Below are 22,298 nucleotides of genomic sequence, written 5' to 3'. Positions count from 1 at the left end.
ATTTCACTGTCCGCTACTGTAGATGTTTTGATATGGAGAACTTGCTATTCTTCTTATTAATTTACATAAAAAGCAATTTTCCATTAAAAATGTTCACTATAAACACAAAACAGTCATACAATTTTCCATATTAATAACTATTTTAGTATTTTTAAACATTTTAGTAGTTTTAAAAATTTCACACTTTATATTATTAGAAACTTTAACACTACTGTTAATTGGAGTTTTCATAATTCTTTTGTTTTATACACAGTTGTAACGAAGTTTAATACCGTCTTTGTTTATTAATCGATAACGATAATTAACGATTGTTAGCAGTTCTGCTATAAACATAAGACAAATATGGAGGGTAATAAAGATACGCGGAAGTGAAATTGAATACAATTTCAAAATGTTTAAAAAGAGAAACCCAAAGTAGAGAATATACATATGTAACTGATATTGATAGTGTAACACAAGATACGGTGGAAGTGGATTATTTGCTAAAACTCCTGAAGCCTCTATCAAATGAAACAGCATTAATTACAAAGAAAACTTTTATTTTTGAATGCAAAACTGCTTATTTAATCACAAGTAAGACAAAACATACATGTGGCGCATCTGAATGAAGACAATGCACGTATGGAGGAAATATAGTACAAATGCAATGGACACACATTTCATTAACCATGACTTGTTAGTATACACTTCAATACAAAATACTTAAATACCAACGTTATTTTATTACAAATTTGGTGAATTTCCTGGACAGAAAAAGTGTATAAGTATATAGTATTATTTTGTAAAAACCAGTTCGTACTATAAATCCTTAATATATATTTGTCTACAATGCATATTATTTCATAGCATGAAATTATTTTAATATACATTGAAAAAAAATAATGCGACAGTTAAAACAAAAAAAAAAAAATACAAAAATCGCAAGTACGTACATATATGGACCATAAATACAGAAAGCAAAATACAAATTCATAGAATCGTCAGGCGAAACAAAACGAAACATACGGTAATAATAAACTTGTAACTTAACACTAATACGCCTCTGGGTACATAGTTACATTCAAAAATTATATTTCTTCTTTAGCCGCTCGCGTATAATCAAACCTTTAATGAGCTTCTTCCAGTTGCCATAAACACGTGCTTCATATTTATCTTGCTCCTTTTTCTCTTGCTCTTCCTGATCTTGATACCAAGCCGCCGTCACTTGATCGGCAAACTCCTCACAAACGACAAAACCATCGTATAGAGGATGACAGGCGCCTTGATGAAAATCAAAACCAATCACTGCATGCGCACAATCGATGCCAAGTTTTTTGCAAATGCGGTTTAAGCCCGTCACTGAAAGGTATCAAAGACAAATTGTAATTGAATCTGCACTTGATAAAAAAAAAAAACAAAATTGTTGGGATAACTTACAGCGTAAATGTACGGTTTTCTTGGGCAACATGCACTCTTTGAATAGTTCCACATTGCCATATGCATTGCGTGGCACAACGCCATTTTCGGCGGTTGGCGGCTCATAATCTTCTGTCTGCCAATACCCAAAAATCTCCAGCGGTTGGTCTTTTATGACTGTTTGTGTCAACTATGGGAGCGTATATAAAATATTAAATTAAATTTATATAAAAATATTTATGCAACTTCGCTTATTTACCCGATCCCACTTGGGGCGCGCCTTTACAATTTTATAAGGCTGTTCGCCCAGCTTAACAGTGCGAGCCTGCTTCAGCCAAATTTCGCGCGAATGTAGGGTGTGCACACACTCACGCGCATATACCGGTTCACCACGTATAAAACCTAAGGTTGGTGGTTCCGGCGGATAGATTGCTTGGAATTTAAGTAAATGACGCTGAAGCGCATACAACGGATGATCTTTGTACTCGGCAATTGAGGTAGGCATGGGTTTCTCTTCGTGTATACGACGTAACTCCTGATCCTCGCGAATGTCACGAGCTGTGCGTTGACCATAGTACGGTGCAAAGGCTGCCTCCACCCACGCGCGTTCAACACGTGACTTGCGTACAGTTGTTGTCCAATTGGGACAATAACGAGCAGTCACATCCTTAATGCTCAAATCATTTTGGAATGCGAACACGTAGGCGAAACTGGAAGAGGCGGCTTTCTAAAAATTTTGTATTTTATTATTTTTAAATAGTATTTTAAAAAATTTCAGAAAATACCATACTCAAATGATTTATTTTTAAAGTAATTTTTGAGCGCATTTTCTCATTTTTAACATAAAATCGTATATAACTTACCCTGATCGCCTCTACGGAGTGCAATTTGCCTTTAAACAACTCTATGCAAACCCACTGCTCTTCCGCATCGGACCACACTTCCACCCAAATATCTGCCGCTGTTGGATTACGCTTGACTTTACCGCCACCACCTTCCTCCTCATCGGACGACAACACACGACGGTCCACAGGCTTCTTTGTTGGTAATTGTGGCGGCTTTTTGAGCTGTTTCGGTGGTGACGGCTCAAAGTCGGAATCGGAATCGTCGTCACGCGATCGCGATTTCATTTTCAACTTTTTTAATTGTGGACGCTTACTTTTAGACGGCACCTTCTCCAAACTATCGTCAGCGCCATCTAATTGTGGCACTGGCGGTAGTTTTTTATCACTACCAGCAACCTCATTGGATTTTTGACGTGAACGTAAGATACGTCCTACTCGTGTGCTGCCTGCAATTGATTCGGCGGCGCTGGTACCATGTCCTTTCAAGAAATCTGTCGAAATTTGTATTTTCTGCTTTGGACTTTTTGATCTTGCACGTGTCGGGATACGGCCAGCTTTCGGCAGTGCTTTTACATTAGCTGCGGGCTCAGGAAATTTATTTCTATAATCTGTGCTCTGTAGGAACGTAGGTGAGATATGCATTTTGGGGGATTTACTCCGAGAACGAGTGACACGCGTCCGGGTGCTACTGGCATGTGGTTGGTTCTCACGTTCGGCAGTGATAACTGTTTTACCTGATTGGATCACGATTTTCGGTATGACAGGTGAACCAATTTGTATTACTGGCTTAGCGCTTTTAGTTGCCGCTTTTGCTTTATTTATTATTGGCTTCTCAGTGGAAATTTGCCGCTTGGCTTGTGCAGTTGTCATTGCTTCAACGCTGAGACCAGGCTTATCAGCCGATAAGTCGAGCTTGTCACGCTCATTAGGATTCGTGACATTTCTTTTGCTCTTTAGACGCGAAAGCTTCGGTTTTACTTCCTTTGTAGATAATTTTTCTTTTGAGCTGTTCAGTGCATTCTTAGCATCCGCTGCCGCTTCTTCTTTTGATACTTTGACCAGAGCTCTTTTTGAAGGCTGCTGTGTTTGTGTTAGATTTTCGTTTAACTTTACAATGTGATCCTTACTTTCAGATTGCTCTACCGCTTTTAATTCAGCTAGCTTGGCACTTGGCGTTTTTTTACTTACTTCGTGAGAGCTTTTCTGCACCGCTTCCTTATCGGAATTTTTTGAAACTACCTTGGCACGACTACTCTTGACAACATCCTTACCTACCTTTTCTTTTTCCTTCGTGACTTTCTCTTTAACCGCCTTCTCACTGCCCTTATCCCGTGCTTTCTCTTTTTCTTTATCTCTCTTCTTCTCCTCTTTCACACTCTTTTCCTTTGCTTTTGTAGCCTTCTCCTTGCTGGTCTTTTCAAGCTGCTTCTTACTCTCTGTTCCAGTTGTTATGTCACTTTCGACTTTCAACTTCTTTACCTCCACCGCATCCTCTTCCTTTTTATCGCCCTCGCGCTTTAATTTGATCGTCAACAAATCTGATGGAGATGGCCGCAGCGGCAGCGGCTGCATATTGACAATCAGCCGGCACTGCAAGCCCATCGCACGCAGTAAACACACAAATATAAATACAAAATCCTGTTTGCAACTTGCCTCCTTACGTTTAATCTGCGACATGAGCTCCCGCTTCACTCGCCGCCTACTCTTACGCACCTTCTCACCATATAAATTGGGCGAATCCAACTTCACAGCGGTCTTATACCAAGTGACCATTGACTGAAAGTACTTGATCTCGGTGCCACGCACTGGTGGATAGGCATTGCTGCTCGGCAGCAATTTTAATGCGGCCTGCATCAGCGGTGTGTCGTTGAGCAGCCGATTGTAACGGTAACTACGTGCAAAACAACACAATAAAGTAGTTTTGTGTAAATTAAAGTAACGTTCTTTCAAATCGCGATTCAATTTTCGTTTGAGCGCCAACTCTAAGTCCTGCTGGTTTTTCTCTTTGGTGCGCCGCTGTTTGCCAGGCAGCTCCACGTGAATCTCCAAACCCTCCGAGGTGTTCAGCAGTGCGCTGGAATCGTGAGTGGTTGAGTGCGACACAGAGTGTGTGTCTTCTGAAATTATTGAAAAAAAGCATGTCCATGACATGGGAGTAACAAGCGTAAGTAAAATTAGCACAGCCGGTAGTTTAGTAGTAGTTGTAGTAAGTAAGTTGTCGGTAGCGGTGCGACGTACGGTATTTGTTAGTGACTGCGAGTGGAAGCGATAGTTAGACGTAGATGCAAATACGTAGAAACTACAAGCCAACTGCAGAATACTAACGTACTAATAGCATAAGCTCACAAAAGTTATAGAAAAATATTAAACATCACCAAAATATATTTAAATTTAAAGCTTAACCTATATTGACCACCACCATTAAGGACCCAATTTTTTTTATACAAAAACGATTATTTTACTTTTTTGCATTAAATTGTTTGCGTTTTTATTTTCCACTTAAACGTGTGAGTATGTGTGTACTTGTGTGCAAGTGTATCGTGCGGCTTAAAATCCAAATAAATTTTTATGCTTTACTTTTTATATTATTTTTTGGGTTTTACTTGAATTTAACTACATTTATTATTTAACGGTTAATTGTTTGAGAACTTTTCCATACTTGTGTTAACTACAGCTGCGCTAAAAGGTAAAATTGTTTTTAAATTATTTTTTATTTTTATTTATTTGGTTTTTAACAATTTTCGCTTTAAATTTGCTGTTTCCTTAGTTATTCATTTTATTTACTTTTGTATTTATTTTTGTGATTTTTTGCACCTTTGCTTCTGACAAACACTTAACTTTGCTTAATTTCGTTTTTGAATACATGATTTAAAGTAAATTCGTTAACAATCAGTTCGAGTTAATTAATGAATCTATATATGAATACATATGTTTTGTAAAATATGTAACAAACAAATGAAATATGCTACTATGACTAGTTAATGTTGTCAGTAACTGAAATTTGAGGTTAGTTAAAACAACTTTTGCTTTTAAATATAAAAATATTGGTTTACATGGCGCTGTCACATATTAGACAAAAAGTTTTTTAAAAGCGAAATCTTGTACAAATTTTTCTACGAAAAATAAAAAAGTTTTAAGCGTTGGTGTCAGTTATAGTAATATTAAATCAAATTTTCAAAATTGTTTTCAATTAATATAGGATAAAACCGTTTACTTATACTTTAAAATCCGACATTAAACTAAATTTTCCATCGCCAAATTTACTTTAAAGTGGAAATAAAACTATAAATGCATTCATTTTTAGCACTTAAAGACATTTAATGCAATTTTTTAAAGTGAACATATTGATTATAGCTGCTAAAGCTGCTCGATAACATATTTTGGGTTTATTGGCATTAAAATATGACGTGCAGTTATCTATTTCTATTAAATTGTAAATAGGAAGTTAGTTATGTTTGTATATTTGAATGAATATTTGACACACCGATGATTTTATGCTGTTAATTTTATATTATTTTATGAGTTTAGAGTTAAAATGGTTTCTCTTCAGTCACTTAGAAACCATGTTCCCTTCAATTGTATGAATAGATTAATCTAAACACTAATACATACGAATATAAGCGCTTCAAATTGCAAATGATATAGACTGTTATAGATAAACTGAGCGTGTTATCTGCATGTACTATAATTCTATTGTTCGTCCAAATTTCACCACTATCAATACTTTAAATTTAAGAACAATTCTAACTACATTAATATGATTTCGAAATATTTAATTGCATTACTAGCTATAATACTTTACTTTATATATAATTTTAATTATTACACTCTTTTGACAATACGTAACCATGCCTCACCAGCACCAAGACAGATACATACAGTGGTTTAGGTACTTGGGTATTGAATATTTTCTAATTTTGCTATTGTTTAAACGGACGCTGCGACAAAAGTGGGCTTGAAAAGACATTTATTTAAATATAAAAAGTATATATTAAATCAAATACCGCGAAAACACAACGTATAATATTTATTAACGTAAACACCCACTTGATTATGCTATATGAATAAAAGGTTAATTTCTTTAAATTGCAAATTGTAAAACGAATGTGTCAACTGCTTATTTACTGTTTTAAAATATATTTAAAAAGCTGAATGCTTGCAGTTTTACATCTATTGGAATGTTTTTTCAAATTCGTCTATTATTTATATATTTCAAATTACCGTTTAAGAATGGGTACATGAACCATTATGTTAAAATCGAAAAAAGTTAAGAACACATAATGTACGCACAAACCTACACACAGTCTCATTTGAACAATTGGAAGCGCATTTTAGACATTTTATTAGTAGCATTCTACCACTCACAGTCCACTATTTGCGTTTCCTACCTGCCACTTCCTCAAAGTCCGAATCATCAGTATCTCCGGCGACAACCGTTGAAGCTGGTCGCGTTTTAGTATGCCGTTTAACGCGTGTCGACTTCGTTTTGCTTAGTTTATGCGGTGCACGTTCAATTTCACATTCATCGTCCTCCTCTTCGCCATCATCCTTCGACTTAACACTACGCAAGGCAGTATTACTTTGCTTTTCGCCCAATGCAAGTAGCGAGTTGACATCCATAGCGTTTGCATTCACATTTTCACCGATTGTTTTGGTGACTTGCTGTTTGGTTTCAGCACCACGTTGCGCTATGGTTTCCTTGGCACGCTCCAGACTATTAACATTATCCAACAAATTTGCAAAATCAAATGACTTTCCATTTGCTTGCTCATCGGCACTAGATTCGTTGTTATCCTCTGAATCCGAATCAGAGAGTTTCGCTATACCCGCATTGCAATCGAAAACGGGTACTGGTGAAGTGGATTTTTCTTTGTCTATACGTTGTACGTTGAAAAAGCTCGATTGAAAATCGATATCCTCTGGATTTACCAGATAATCTTCGACGCTTGATTCGCTGCTGGAGTCGTTGCCAGGTTCGCCACTTTCATTGGGCATTGGGGCGTTTTTTGAAGCCGTTCGTGAGGTTGACGCCGATGGTGAATTACTGCCAGCACTATTTGGCGATAGAAATGTTTTTGGTGGTGGCCGATATTTGTTGTAGAGTTTAGTGCGCAGTGATTGACCAGCGGCTTTGCGTTTCTTAATGGCAGTTTGCTTTACAGCAGCCTTAGCAGCCGTTGTCCCCCTATTATAGTTGACCACACATATTTATAAACATATGTATAACAACAATTTCACAACGAACGGTATAAAACTTACTTTCTTCTTCCAACAGCACTAGAACCACTGATATTTTGCGCGCCTGCAGTTTGACGCAGCTCTTCGAAATCGCTATCATCATCATCAGATGATTCTCCACCACGTACATCTTTTGTTGGCTTCCATTCATCCTCGCTGGCTGAAAATCCTTCAGACATTGATTCTTCTTCCTCGTCCGACATTTTTGTGCACTACCTACGCGCGGAAAATAGATATTCTTTTCACATCAAGAATTTCGTTCTGCTATATCGATTTTTTGATGCTGTTTGAAATTATTGTGAGCTCTTCTTCTATACACGCTAAATTTATATTCACAATAAACGGGCCCTTAAGAAAGGGATTTTGACATAACATTGTTTTTAGAGCAACATTGAAAAATTACCGCCAATAATGGAATTTGAAGCATTTTGTGAGGAAGGAAAAGTAAATTTGTAATTATTTTTGAACCTGTATATTTTTAATTTTATATTAATATAAAAGTCAATAAGTTTAATATTTTAATTCTTCCGCAATCATTATACATAGCATAGCATATTTTCTATAGAAAGGCAGACGGTTTAACCTAACCGTAATGTCTCAAAAGTATATCCGGCCAAGACGCTCTAAGGACAAAGCGTTTGCAAGGATTATTAGCGCGTTTTTTATGTAAGGTAACTGCTATTGAATGTTTCCATGTGAATGTTTTAACTCTTGCCGGTTAAATATATGTAATAGATGTACGGAAGACACTCCGTCACTAAAACTAAGAACCAGAGATGAAGTAATACTTTATAAGCACACAAGTATGTATGTTTCTTTGTGCTTGTAAATGTCGAATTGTTAAAAACTGCGCGACCTTGTTGTTTGTGCATATTTTAGTAGTTATGACGTCATTTGCGCATAATAACTGAAAGCGAAAACGGTGGAGTCGTGAAGGTAGGAATCGGAACGTCATATCATATGCTCTTATTATATATATGTACATTATAAAATAAGTTTGCTACGCGGATTGTAACACCCATAAGGAAACGCTGAAGACCTTATAAAGTTTATACATGCTATATGTATGTATGTATATGAATTACCGTAACGAGCTGAGTCAATTTAGTCTTGTTCGTCTGTCTGTCTGTATATGTATACGCAAACCAGTCCTTCAGTTTTTGAGATATCGATATGAAATTTTGCGCACATTCTTTTCTTCCCAAGAAGTCGCTCATTTGTCGAAACCGCCGATATCGGAAAATTATAAAAAAGCTGCTACACACTGTCCGATCAAACTCAAGACCTTCAGGGATAACTTTTTAATTTTCAATAATTTTAGCATAAATTATTATTCAAGGCATTGCTTTATTCTCCGCAAAAATTGTTCAAATCGGACAACTATAGCATATACATATGTAGCTGCCTTACAAACTGACCGAAATTAATATTTTTGCTTGATTTTTTTTTATAGATCCATAAATCCCTACGAGTGTATGTGAATAATAATTTTAAAGCAAGCGGACAAGTTGCTGAACTCTTAAATGTTGTATTTATATCGCGGTTATGCAATTTCAAATCGATTAACTTGCACTCCTTGCAAGTCCTTCGCTTAAAATAGTTTTAAGCGGAAAAGAAGCATTTCCTTGTACACATGACTGTAACATACCCATACATATGTATATGTATGTACATATATAGTGTCAAATAAGTACATACATACATACATATGTATAAGTACCATGCGAAATTTGCAAGCAAACTTTTTTCACAACAAGCGTCCAAGTTGAGGTAGGTCACGCCGTGGAAAGGAGCAACACGACCAAAACAAGAAAAAGGGAACACAATACAAAAAAACTTTTCAAAATATGTACATATGTATGTGTGTGTTTATGTCCACAACGAAAGCGCAACAAATCGAACACGCGGTGGAATGATAGTTATTGGGGCCACCTTATGAATGTGTATATGTGTGTGCGCGTATGTTTAGGTCGCGCGCTAAAGTGGAGCAATATTTTGCGACAAAATGGAATTGGAGAGCACGTGCTTTTTGGATGTCATGTGCTCACGGCATGTTTACTTTTATCCTTCACCAAACGCGTGCAGTTATAACTGTATAATTGTCACATAATTTTTTTGAATTAGCGCTAATTGTCATACAAGAGCGGTATAATGTCTAGGCCATTTGGAAAAACGTAATTTGCAATGTGTGCTATGTTTTGAACAAATTAGTAGCATGTTTACTTTCCTTATGAAGTTGTTTTCTAAATACGAAGTTGCAAACAAAGTGTTTTTTGCGGCGAATATTATTTGTTGATCCTGCGCACTGCTTGCCGAATCCTTTTTGTTTTGCTATCACATATGCAGCAAGGAACGCATAAAAACTTGACTACTGCAGTTCTAGTTGGATTTAATTCGAGACAGTTCCTTTCGGATTTTTGCGGTGAGCGGTCGCTAGCAAATTGTATTCGGTTCGCATTAAATTATAGTGATTAGAAAAACAAAAATAAAACGGGTCTTTTAATGCAATTCAATTCTATGGTGAGAAGTGTTTTATTTGTCTTTACACAACGCTGTGAGTGCAGTTACTACTAAAGTATAATAAAAAAACTCATAGCTTTATCAATCGCACCGTCAAGTTAGTATTGGCATCTAAAATTATTATTATTTGTTTAACTAGAAGTCTTAGCATTCTAGAGAATTGTCTAACAAACATTTATTTTTTTTTTAATAAAAATTTTTGAAATAAAGCGAAAATCTTTCGAAATCAATTTATTGCGACTTTGATATTACTTTGTACTTAAGTCCACAGCATTATCTCTTGTACAAATAATTTAAAAAGGATAAAAGAATAACTCAAGTTGTATTATTTTTGAGCGATCTTATGATTAGATGGTATGATTGTTAGTAATTTCATATAAAAATTGGAGTATAACAAAACAAATATTTTCCAAATTGCTATAAAATGTAAAACCTAAATAAATACACTGATAATTAAAACAGTAATTAAAAATTCGTCTTATCACCAACAAACAATACAAATAGCATAAATATAGGGTCCTTACTAAATATCTAGCACCGTGTTATAATGAATGCCCTTTTCCGGCACTTCTACATAAACGTTTTCCCTTTCAATTAGTAATTGTCTGCAAGTGTTGGCAGCACTGTTACTGACAGCTGAGCGAAGAAATGTCAAAAGAACACATGCAAAGAAAGCACGTAATCAAAACAAGACGAAATTGGGCGAATTTCATGCGCCCACAATATCGAAAATTTCAGTTCATTCTCGTTCTGTTTTGCATCGTGTTAAGTCCTCTGATTTCATTCTTGTTATCTTCGCGTGTTTGTGCTTGCCTCGTCGTCAGATGTGTGATATCTACTTGGATTGAATCGTTCAAATAACTTATGAAGGGAGTACCCACTGGTGCATTGAAACAAAAAAAAAGTAATTATTAAAAAATAAATAATAAGAAAATACAGTGAATGTGTGTAAAAATGTGCAGTAAAAAAGGAATTCCCGAAAAGATTATGACGAAAATTTTTAGCATTGCATAAAAAGTGAATTGGAAAGAAAAATATAATGTACAACGAAGAAAATTAATTAATTGTATGAGAAATGTATTATCTTATGTATGATTGTGTTTCTCAGCTATGCCGGCGATATTATTATTCTAAGTAATAAAATATTAGTGCAAATTACATTTGTGATAGCAGCGCGCGCATCTTGCTTTGGAACCATACAATGCTTTATCAATAGGCAGGCGGTGCCGAGCGGTGATCACTAGACAGTCAGCTGGTCGACGAGGTCATCACTCAACGCCCGCACCCGCACTCGTTTGAGCAATAATGAGAATACGCTAAAATGTTAAGGCATTGACTTTCCACTTGCACGCTAACCCGTTCAGTTACGTAGCAAAATGTATACATATGTATATACATACATATATGTATAATTTTTTGTGGTATTTTCGTGGTATGTTTATTTCATAATAACTTCGCATACATGTGTGAAGTGCGAATTTGGATGATCTAGTGAAAGTGCTGAGGATGAAAAAAACCATTAAATAATTTAGATTAGTATCTGGTTAAAGGTGCGAAGCAATAAAAATTCTTAGCTGCTAATAACATTTCAGTTTTTTAAAAATATAAAATAAATCGTTGTGCGCGCTGCGGGAATTATTTAAATATTTCAGTTCAAGAAAAGTTTCTACTGTGCTGTGCGCACAATTCCGAAAATATTAATTAGGGTACGAAGAGCTTTTAAATTACGCACTCACCAAAATCCCATCACTGAATAATTTCATTAAAACAAAATAATAAATTATAATGATTGTTGGTAAAACACGGTTAGAAGTTTGGTGCGTTAACCTCAGAAAAGCGTTATTTGCGTACCGGTTTCAAAATAAGTGTATTTCACGGAAAGAGTGTTATAACCTGTCCAAAATGCTGCTTTAGTCGTACTCCTGACTTCGTTAACTTGTGTGATTAAGGTCTCAAAGCAAATGACCTACATAGCTGTGTGTTCATATAATATGTTTATCAGTACTGCGGTTATATACCGTTTTTTTTTAACTAAATCAGGGAATTTTACATCTTTTTATTATTTGTATCAAATAGATTTAACGCTAAAAGCGAGTTTATACAATATTAAGTGACTTATTATCGCTTTAAGCTAAATTGTGATAGTATGTTTCAGTAACCGTTAAACTTCTGTGGTTTTAGCGCCATACAACGTTACTCAAATGGCTTCTAAAGTGCCGAGTTGACTGTTTTTGGCAGTATCCATCAATATCCAGATCCAGTCTCCTTTACATATAATCAAATATCTTGGGAATGGAGATATTTGTTTTGAAAATTTAACTTTTTAGCCGATTTGCTTAATTATTCCATTAACATTCTCTTACTCTGCGACTGCTTCAAGTATGTGTGAACGAATTTATCACTTATTTTCTGGTCAAATGAATTCTCACACAATGTACATATGTATAAATACACTACTAATATATTCTCAGTTTGCACATTAAATTTTTTTTTTTCACAAAATTTATTTATTGTCTACGGAAAAAGATAAGTCTCACCTCCACTATTATTTTGAGATGTTGCTGACATTATCGTTATCACTTTACCTGTAGTGTCCGAAACAAATTACGCTGTTGGCGAAAATTCCTTTTATCATTGCCCTGCTGCTATCTAACTATAAATCTAATTTATTTAACAAGTAATGCTAACTTCGTTGGCCAATGCAGGCAATGTAGACTCGCTCGAATTTGAAAATATGATCGAATAACAACTATGCATGTGTTATGTGTTTGCGCGCATTTCACAAATGCATATGAAATTGTTTACTTTCTGCCCGTTTACAATGCCAGCAGCGCTGTACATTGTCAGCGCACTGTCATGAGCACAGCGTCTCATCCACCCGCTACCTTGTTATTGCACTGTTGCCATTGGAAAAACATCACTTTGCATTAGGGCATCTGGATTTTGAAGTGTTGCACGAATGCAACCACACTTGTAGTTTTTACAATACTCATGAACAACTAATAACCTGAGGATTCCGTGTGCTTCCATACCCGCCGCTTCGATTATATTTGCACGTGGCTTTCGTTTGCGTTTATTCATTGGAATTTCCGCACAAATCTATTTGTCCTAACATTTCGTTCAGTTGCTTTTTAATATATGTATTTGAAAATTCATTGTGCACTTTTATATGCGTTCATATTCAAAATTAATATCCGAAATCAGTGAGTGGTAAAGTGTAATAAATTACTGTGTATTATAAACAATGTGCCGCCGCTAATGCTTTGTACGCTCCACGAATTGTATACTTTTAGTTTCTCTTTGAATGCATAGTGTTTTTATTATTTGACTATTATTGTGCGTTTTATTTATTTGAATATGCATTGGTGCTTTTAATTAACTGAGTGATGTGGTTATGCCTTTGAATATGATGTAAAACAGCCAAATTGATTGAAAAGCGGCGTTCAAATTTAACGTTCTATATTATGAAGGCAATAGTGCGCTATTAAATTAATGCATTGTAAATATGCTACATTGTAAAATTCAATTATTAGTGGAAGTTGAACTTAATAAACAAATATTATGTTTTATTACTTCCTTACGCCAATTTGCAAATACAAAATTGACGTGTTACCAACTCTGTCGGTATTATAAACAAGCTAAAAGCATAATTGAAGGGAAATTTTACACTAAAGCCACAAATTAATTCTTTAACTAATTATTTTTTTTACCGAACTTATTTTTTTTTTTTTTAATTTTGTTGTTGTAGTTCTCACAACAAACAGAAAAAATACATATATTTGAAAATATTTGCGTGTAATCCAAAGTTTTATTGCATATGTAAATAGAAAATCCACAAATAAAGTAAATAGGAAAATAGCTTGACCAATGTGATTTTTTCCAGCAGTCAACCGTAATTTATAATACAGCCGTCGGCTAAACATGTGAAACTACATTATTGGATATGAGAGTTTTTAAATGAAAAGCTGAGGTCGTATAAATTGGTGCAAAAATTATTTCGTTTTAATTTACCTTAATTTTCAAGTAAGTAGAAGTCTGCGTTCACTTTAAGCACTAAAGTTAACAACACTGTTTTCGTAGCCAGTTGGCAAAACAGCTGATCTTTGATTACAATTCTGTCCCACTGGTTTAGAAAGGTTTCACAAGTATTTTCGATAACTTTTTTATATTGGAAAAACCCTTCTTTCTCATCGAAGCTTTTATGATTTGAAGTAAAATTTTTTAAGTGGTTAGCTATAGTCAGAGATATGAAAAAAAAGAACGTTTTATTTTTTTTTGCAGACATTTTTTTATTTTATAAAAGCATCATTAAATACGATTTCGATTTCACTAGACAAAAATTAAAAAAAAATTAAGTAAAGGCTGTTTTTGTTGATTTAGTTTCAATTGAAGCTCTTTGTTGTGTTCCTAATCATTGAATTTTCATCTAAATTCAATCGGACAAATAATTTGTTTTATTAATCTGTAGATAATCTAGTGTCTAATCGAAGCTTTTTTTAAATTAATAAAATAGCGCCTTCAAACATTTTTTTTTCAGTTTTTAGCATAAAACCCTCAGTTAATTTTTTAAATATTAAACAAATAAAGTCACAAAAAAGCCCTTGTCAGACACTAGTTTTTCATGCTTACAAAAAGCTACAGCTTACATTTGAAGTTTTACACTCTAGGTTCAGAGCGCTGAGATACCTTCCCCAGTTATCGAATAACTCGAAAACTAGTCGGATTTACTTAAAATTTCCAGAGAATATTTCTAAGATATTATACTTTAAGAAATGTAGAAAACAAAATCGATTTTTGAAAATTATGACCGTTGATTCTTGCGGTCAACGGCTTAACATTTGAAGCTGTAAACTGCGAAATTAATTCAAACAAATTTTTTCTTTCTTTTGTTGAGCATGTATTCTTAAACTTGTAAAATTTTTAGATCTGAGTATAATATAATTTCATTCGAAAACGAGAGTTGGGATTAGGTATAGTTTCTTAAAGTAAGTTTTTTTTATTTGTTTTTCATTTCATTCACCTTAGAGTAAATAAGTAAGTTAAGTTAAGTAAGTGAGGTTATGTTCATCATAGCTTCAAGCTTTTAAGCTCAATTTATGACTTAAAAATATTAATATTATTGAATGTGTTATGGGAATGAGTTTTATGAAGATAAAAAAATTTAACTTCAATTATGCTAAACTAATTTAAAAATATATATAAAAATATTGTGCTAAAGTTATGAAAATCTGTGTGTTTGCGTGCATCTTTGTATGAAACTCGCTAAATTAAAAACAAAATTACCGAGCAACATTTAAAAAATATTTTCCGCTATATTAGACCTTATAAAAAATAAAAATCTCGTCATGAAGCCGGCTAAGTGATAAAATATCTACGCAAACAATATATTTAGCCGTCTTCAGGAAATAATAAAAATCGCAAATAACTAAATTAAAATTTTTCTTCTTCACTTTTATAGTACAAATCACTTATTCAATATCCATATGAGCGCAAAAACGACAAAAAACATATATGTTTGTGTGAGTGTCTTGGCAGCAGTTACTTTATAGAATTTCCATTACCCAGCGAAAAGCAACAATAAAAAATACAATTAAGAAGTAAGCAAAAAAATAAAAATGAAATTGTGTGAGCTACTGAACTGACCTTAATCAAAAGCAAATAAAATCAACAGATACAATAAAAGCAAATACAAAACGCGAGAAGATGCCACAAGTAGCATTTCAATGAATGGAAAATAATAAAAGCTAATTTAATTACAATAAAACAGGAAAATAAAATCAAAAAGACAAAGTAAATAGAATTTAAGGATAAACAATAAAAATTTGTTAAAAACTTGTATACAATACATACATACATAAATACAAATAGAATAAAATAAAAAAAAAATATTGTAACAAGTGCTGAGTGTTGCTGTGCATTTTACGGTGTAATCTTGCTCTTCTACTTGTGTATTTGTCCGTGTATTTATCTAACCGTTAAAACGGGCGCTATCTCGCCGCTGCTCGAACGCGTCGTCCGTCAGCACGTTACGGAATTTTATTTGATTTGCAATTGAATTGCAATTGAATACACAGAAATCGTAAAGATATTGAGAAATAGCAATAACAATAACAACAACAACTGTAGAAGTGTATACACACAAGCAGATGAAATAAAAATCAACAACAACAAAAGTCTTTTCAAAAGCCAACGAATTAAATAAGAAATTCTGTTAAATTACTTTCAATTTTGATTACATCAACGAAGCGGCCTGCACACATACAAACATACACACAAACACACTCATATCAGAGCGACAGCGTATCCAGCCCAAACCACCCACACGCGCAGCCCAACAGCAGGCGTACGTGTGTGCCATTGGCGCGCCTACAAGCGAGCACACAGCCCACGAGGCAGAGGCAAGCAGACGGTCAGACAGACAAGTGCTACAAGCCCATACATACATATGTACACCAAGACACTCACTTATATATTTATGCGAGTATATGAGCACCTTGAACCTCAGCCGCAATTGGTTGCTCTTGTTGTTGTTGTTTTGGCGTCGTCTAATCATCGTCGCACTTTGTAATAGCTTCTAATTGTTCCAGACAACGCCGGCGTATTGCTGTTGTTGTTGCACAGTTACTGAGTGCGCCGCAACAAACACTCCACTCGAAGGCACTTGAGTGCTTTGGAACTCTTAATTGGTGAGTGAGCTTATTTTTTATTTCAAAAACAATTCAGCATTTCTTCCTTTTTTCTGCTCGTCTAAAATAGAATAAGACGAAATGACATTAATAGACGCTTAGGAATGTGTGTAGGTCTGTTCCAATGAATGTGAACGAGCGCTGAGGCGCATGATTGAATGGGTTATTGGTCGGCCTTTGTTTTTTGCCTTTTTGCGTGGGAAAATCATAACGGCATGCACGAAATGTGACGAAATGTGAATGACATACTATATGCATATATATATATATATATATGTGTGTGTGTGTGTGTAATTTTTATGTCCCCATAAATATTGAAAGTTTAGGCGCCATTTCTACATAATCTAAAGCGTATTACGGTAAATTCAGTAATATTTTAATATCCTTCACTAATTGAAATTCAATTAAAAAAGTTTTGGAAAAATTTTAATGTCAAAAATGTTTCACATTGCTACATTTTTAAATTAATTTGCATGGATAATGGATTGGCCTTTTGCGGGTGTTGCTAAATTTTAAGTAGAATTTTCATCATAAATCACGTGGCCTACATTCAGGCGTCATAACCGAATGGAATAACTACTTATGTAGCATGTTTGTACGAAGAAAGATAGTTTGTGTAAAGCTCGTCCTGCAGAGCACATTGCATACAGTGGCGCCTAAAATGAACGAGAATCTAAAAAATAACGGTTTTGGATTGCATATTTTGGCTTGAAATTGAGTTTTTTAAATTTGGTGTTGGCAATTAAGTTCAAAAATTAATATTTAAATTTTTTATGTGGTGGCAACTACCTTGACTAACTGTAATTTAAAAAATTACTGTTTTTACTTGCATATTTTGGCTTACCAGTGATATTGGCTCTTTAGGGTTCAAAAGTCCAATTATACCAATTAGACGAATTTGTCTGAACTTTAACAAATAACGGTTTTTAGTAGCATAATTGGGTTAAGCGAGTTTTCAGAATTTTGCCATACTCGGTAGCTTTCTTAGATTAGGTTAATCTGGTAGGCCAATAAGCCAGGCATAGACTAGTTTTGGCCCTTTGAGATACCAGATAGAGTTCAGTTGCTAAGTCGAAAAGAAGGAGTCATCCTTTAGAATCCCTGCTCTTGACGCGAATTTTAACAGACTCTGGGGCCTCACTATCGGTACCTCCTCCAGTGTATCATACCGTGGGGACCCTAGATGCTTACAGCGTGGTCTTGCCAATGCCGGACAATTGCTCAAAAGATGCTCCATTGTTCCCCTGGTGCCCTGCTCTAGACATTTCCTGCAGTCTTCTTGATCTGTCAGCCCCATTCTGTTGGGATGTGTCGCCACCAGACAGTGGGCATGTTCCTACAGTCTCTTTTATCGAGTGCAAATAGGAATTTTGGGTACTTCCGATCTACCGTTTTGCACATGACTTTTGCACTCAGCTTCTTTATTTTATATTCTTTACCATGCTTCTGCTGAGATTGTCGTATAGACAATGCATGGGTTTCCCAATGTTGATCACGTTTTCGCATGTTAGCCGTACACCATTCTTGGCAATCTCGTGCACTATTTCATTGCCCTCGATGCCCTTGAGGCCTGGGACCCTGCAGAAGTGAAGCTTCTTGCTTCTGGCAACACTTTCCACTGCTTCCCTGCTCCCCAAGACACTTCTGTCCGATATGCGATATGAGGTTACTGCCTTGATTGCTGCTTGGCTGCCTACGTAGATGTTGACTCTGGAACTGCCTGCAGGTGCATTAGAGGCCAGCTCCGCTACTACTACTGTGAACCTTCTTTTCCAGTTGAAAAAAGGAATCATTTAGTTGGTGTTTGCCCAATCGCCATTATCCACCGAGCTTTGCCCGAAGGTTCTATATATATATTCTCCTGCTGCCAGTAGTCGTTCCGCAGATTTTCCACGCTGCGCTTCCACAGCAGTTTGCTGTTCAAGACTACCCCAAGATAGTTGGTGCGTTCCTTGCGAGAGAGTTGTGTCCCATTTATCGAAGGGAACCTCCATAGAGAAAATTTGTTCTTTCTTGTGAACACAAGCAGATCTGTATTCTCCGGGTTCAACTCCAGATCTTGTCATGGCACGGATAAACAGAGTGCATTCTGTAGCATTGCTGGAATAATCTTGTCCATTACGGGAGATTTGTATAGGTCTCCATAAAGATGTGTTTGGGAACGTTTACCGCACTACTCCCTTCGTAGCTAGGACTTACCGCGTCCATACAGCTTGGAAGTGCACACTGACTAAGTCTTTCAATGAGTCCTGGTAGTTCTCCGTCTACTCTCTGCTACTTTCGCGAATTAGAATGGATAATATTCGTTGGTGTTTTCAAATCCACTACAAAAGCTTTTCCAGGATTCTCGTTTTGTCCTGCTCACCAACTTCTTATAGTTCCTTAGAAGATCTTTGTATTCTTTCCAACAGTCCTCGCTTTTTGCTAGCTTGACCCAGCTTTCTTAACCCAGTGGTAATCACTCTGGATCAAATCGTCCGGCAGACTATTTGTTTTTAAAACAAAAAAAACGTTAACTTTGGACGCACCGAAGCCTTAATACTTCACGAGTAAAATAGTTTATATTTATGTATACAAGAACTTGATTTTGATCAGTCAGTTTGTATGGCAGCTCGATATCACAAATACTGAGGGACTAGTTTGCGTATATACAGACAGTCGGACATTGAAAAGTATTATCTACATTTAGGGAGCTTCTCTGAAATTTCGTCAATTTAGTTTACAAATTAGCGCGTTTGTTTTGTAATGTGTTTTTTAATATTTTCGTTTGGCTTTAAATTTATAAAAAAAAAATTGTACATTTGAGATGTCACTGAGCCATTGAACTCTGGTTATGAGCTCACTTAAATCCGAAATATAGCTCAAAATCATTAAAAATTTATATACATATCAAGAAAGATGCCAAAACTATAATAAGAAAACTTCAAAAGTGAACACACTTTATCCTTATCATTAATATTAGTACTGCTTTCCAAGTCTAACGTCTCCAAAAACAAATTTAACGTTTTCATAACGTTGAATATTTATGACCGCCACTGTTTAAAAATAGTTTACAACAACACGGTAACACGGTGTCAAGTGAACCCCAACGCACGGCACCGCTCCAAAGGCAATAGCTTAGTTGATATGCGCTAAGTGCCAAAAATGTTTCCTTGGGTCCAGCACCACGTCTTCTCAGTTGTCAGCAGCCATGTTCTGCGCGGGTAAATTGCTCCTTTCATACACCCATACACACATGTAAACTTCCGCAAATAGTTCAACGACTTTAACCAACACCACAACAACAACAACTGCTTGCTACAAGGTTGTGAAGTCCATTCTATTAATTAACATTAATAACATTGACAAATATGCGCCTCATAGCCGCTGGGGGTCTCACTCCCACATACCTCCGAAACTATTTGTGATTATGTCGCAGTTTGTGTAGGAGAAACTCATTCAACTTCTGGTTCACCGCATCACGCAGCGTGACATTCCAACATACACACGTACACATATACTTCGGAACATGCACGCTTCGTTAGAACGCTTCGTAAGCATGTGTTTAGCTCTCATTTGTCTGCTTGTCCTTTTGCGTCCGCTCACTTCGAGCTGGGCGGCTTGCTTGCTTGCCTGTTTGGCATCTTGCGGCTACTTACAAGGTTATAAAAGCTGCCGAAATTATGATAACTTCATTAAAAGTTAAGCAAAGTTAAGCAACGCATAAAAACATGAGACGCTCCGAGATGGCAGACGACAGACGGAGTAGATTTCGACTTTGTTCTGTTTTGCTTGCTATGTGAGTTGTGTTGTGTTGGGTGGTGGTTCGAAAAGTGATTTCAAAATCGTCCTGGGAAATTTAGATCGCCTATGAGGTGATGGAATTTAGTCTAAAGGGATTTCAAAGCCGGGTTCTCAAATGGTTGAGGAATTCAAGATTTATTACATCAAGTTTGCAATCTTTGGAATTATGAAAATATGGTGAGAAATTGAGATTAAGAGCGACTAAATATTGTTTAAATAAAAAATAGGGGTTTGTCGACCAATCAGGTCTAGCGGAAATTATAGATATACAAGTATAGTTAGAAAACAGACAGAACAATTTCATTCGAAATAAGCTTAAAGGAATTTTATGGACATCTCCTAAATTGGAAAAAACTACTTTCCGTTGGAATTCCCACACTGGATGTGGGCCATGCCACATCCTTAATGCATTTACAACGGTTAATTCATTAGTTTTGAGTTTCAAAAATTAGCGTAGTATAATATTCTGCAAGGAGTGTATGACCTCATTTGCAATAACTTAAGCGAAATAAGTTTTTTCCTTATTAGGCTTGTATTTGTCGGCGTACATTGCAAAGTCGATGAGTTTGTTAAGGAGGACACAATCCGATTGGAAGACAGTCGGTTTTCCGATATCCTCTGGCGTCTTGGCGCTGGAGATCTGGACTTACTTTTTAACTTGTGCATAACAAAGTAAATCTTGCCGCAATCGCAGGTGTTGTGACTGTACACTACCCATTAGGTTCATAAGCGGTGCGATTCATATTTTGACGGGCGTTCTTTGCCAAAGCTACATACAATAAGGCGTGGTGGAATCATATTGTCACTTTCTCCTCTATTATCCCGCTCTTGCCAGGCTGTGATTGATATATCTCAGTAGACACGCATTTGGAGAACTTAGCGAAGTGGCTGGGAACAAAAATGATCGCCTTAATAAATTTGAGGTGAGCTTAAAACTTTTCGTTGATCTATGAGGTGATGAAATTTAAACTGTTCTTAGATAACTTATTACAAGTTTACAACAGGGTGACAGTCGTTCTTCCTATTAGTTTTTAGCGCAAATTGAGGATTCCAGGTCCTTCTCCACCTGGTATTTCCAACGGAGTAAACGTCTTTCTTTTCCTCTGCTTCCTCAGCGGGTACTGGGTCGAATACTCTCAGACTTGGAGTGTTTTCATCCATTCGGACGACATGGCCTGGCCAGCGTAGCCGCTGTTTCTTAATTCGCTGAGCTATGATAATGTCACGGTATATCTCTTTCCATCGGCTGCGGTATTCGCCGTTGCCAATGCGCAAAGAACCATAAATATTCCGCAGAGCCTTTTTCTCGAAAACTCGTAACGTCGACTCATCAGATGTTGTCATCGTCCATGCCTCTGCACCATATAGCAGGACGGGGATGATGAGTGACTTGTAGAATTTGGTCTTTGTTCTGTCTTAGGCTGATTTTGTTGTTAGTGTTAATGCCAGTTCTAAGATAGACGAAATTATCTACGACTTTGAAGTTAATTCTTGTAGAAGATTGTACCTTCACTTGATTGAAGAAGCCGCACGATAAGCAGTCGCCACGTTTGGTATCAAGCGGCTCGCAGATGTCCTCCCCGACTCTGACGGAGGTTTTGATATTGCTCAATATTAGTTAACGTAGCCGTTTAACTTTTGCGGGGATGCCAAATTCAGACAGTCATGCGGCATTAAGGCAGCTCCTTTTCATGCTGTCAAAAGCAGCTTTAAAATCGACCAAGAGGTGGTGGGTGATCCTCTTTTCACGGCTATTTTTCAAGATTTGGCGCAGGGTGAATATCTGTTTCACATTACCCTACACTTTTTCAGTTACCGATTCTTCGAAGCA

General features: G+C 36.0%; 2 protein-coding genes across 3 annotated transcripts in view; one reads left to right on the top strand and one right to left on the bottom strand.

The window, feature by feature from the left end:
• Window positions 1-522: 522 nt before the first annotated feature.
• On the bottom strand, window positions 523-7,787 carry LOC126755068 (DNA repair protein complementing XP-C cells homolog). Of its 2 annotated transcripts, XM_050467372.1 has the most exons (6): window positions 7,500-7,787; window positions 6,629-7,425; window positions 2,259-4,357; window positions 1,655-2,122; window positions 1,417-1,585; window positions 523-1,338 (listed from the first exon to the last, which is right to left on the bottom strand). In XM_050467372.1, exons 1-6 carry the CDS (start codon window positions 7,679-7,681, stop codon window positions 1,061-1,063), a joined length of 3,993 nt encoding a protein of 1,330 aa, XP_050323329.1. In that variant the 5' UTR covers window positions 7,682-7,787; the 3' UTR covers window positions 523-1,060. The 2 variants fall into 2 exon arrangements, with proteins under 2 accessions (XP_050323329.1, XP_050323330.1); XM_050467373.1 differs by lacking the exons at window positions 523-1,338; window positions 1,417-1,585; window positions 1,655-2,122; window positions 2,259-4,357 and having other exon boundaries at window positions 5,056-7,425; window positions 7,500-7,785.
• Window positions 7,788-10,736: 2,949 nt separating this feature from the next.
• Window positions 10,737-22,298, top strand: part of LOC126755064 (transient receptor potential cation channel trpm) — a 316,113-nt gene continuing 304,551 nt past the window's right edge. Inside the window, exons 1-2 of the mRNA XM_050467362.1 lie at window positions 10,737-10,902; window positions 15,457-16,684. The gene's annotated coding sequence lies outside the window, so the exon portion shown is untranslated. The remainder of the gene's footprint in view (window positions 10,903-15,456; window positions 16,685-22,298) is intronic.

This window comes from Bactrocera neohumeralis, chromosome 4 (assembly GCF_024586455.1).
Source record: "Bactrocera neohumeralis isolate Rockhampton chromosome 4, APGP_CSIRO_Bneo_wtdbg2-racon-allhic-juicebox.fasta_v2, whole genome shotgun sequence".
NCBI classification, from domain to species: Eukaryota; Metazoa; Arthropoda; class Insecta; order Diptera; family Tephritidae; genus Bactrocera; species Bactrocera neohumeralis.
The sequence above is the reverse complement of the archived record's forward strand: the minus strand, read 5'-3'. Positions and strand labels throughout refer to the sequence as shown.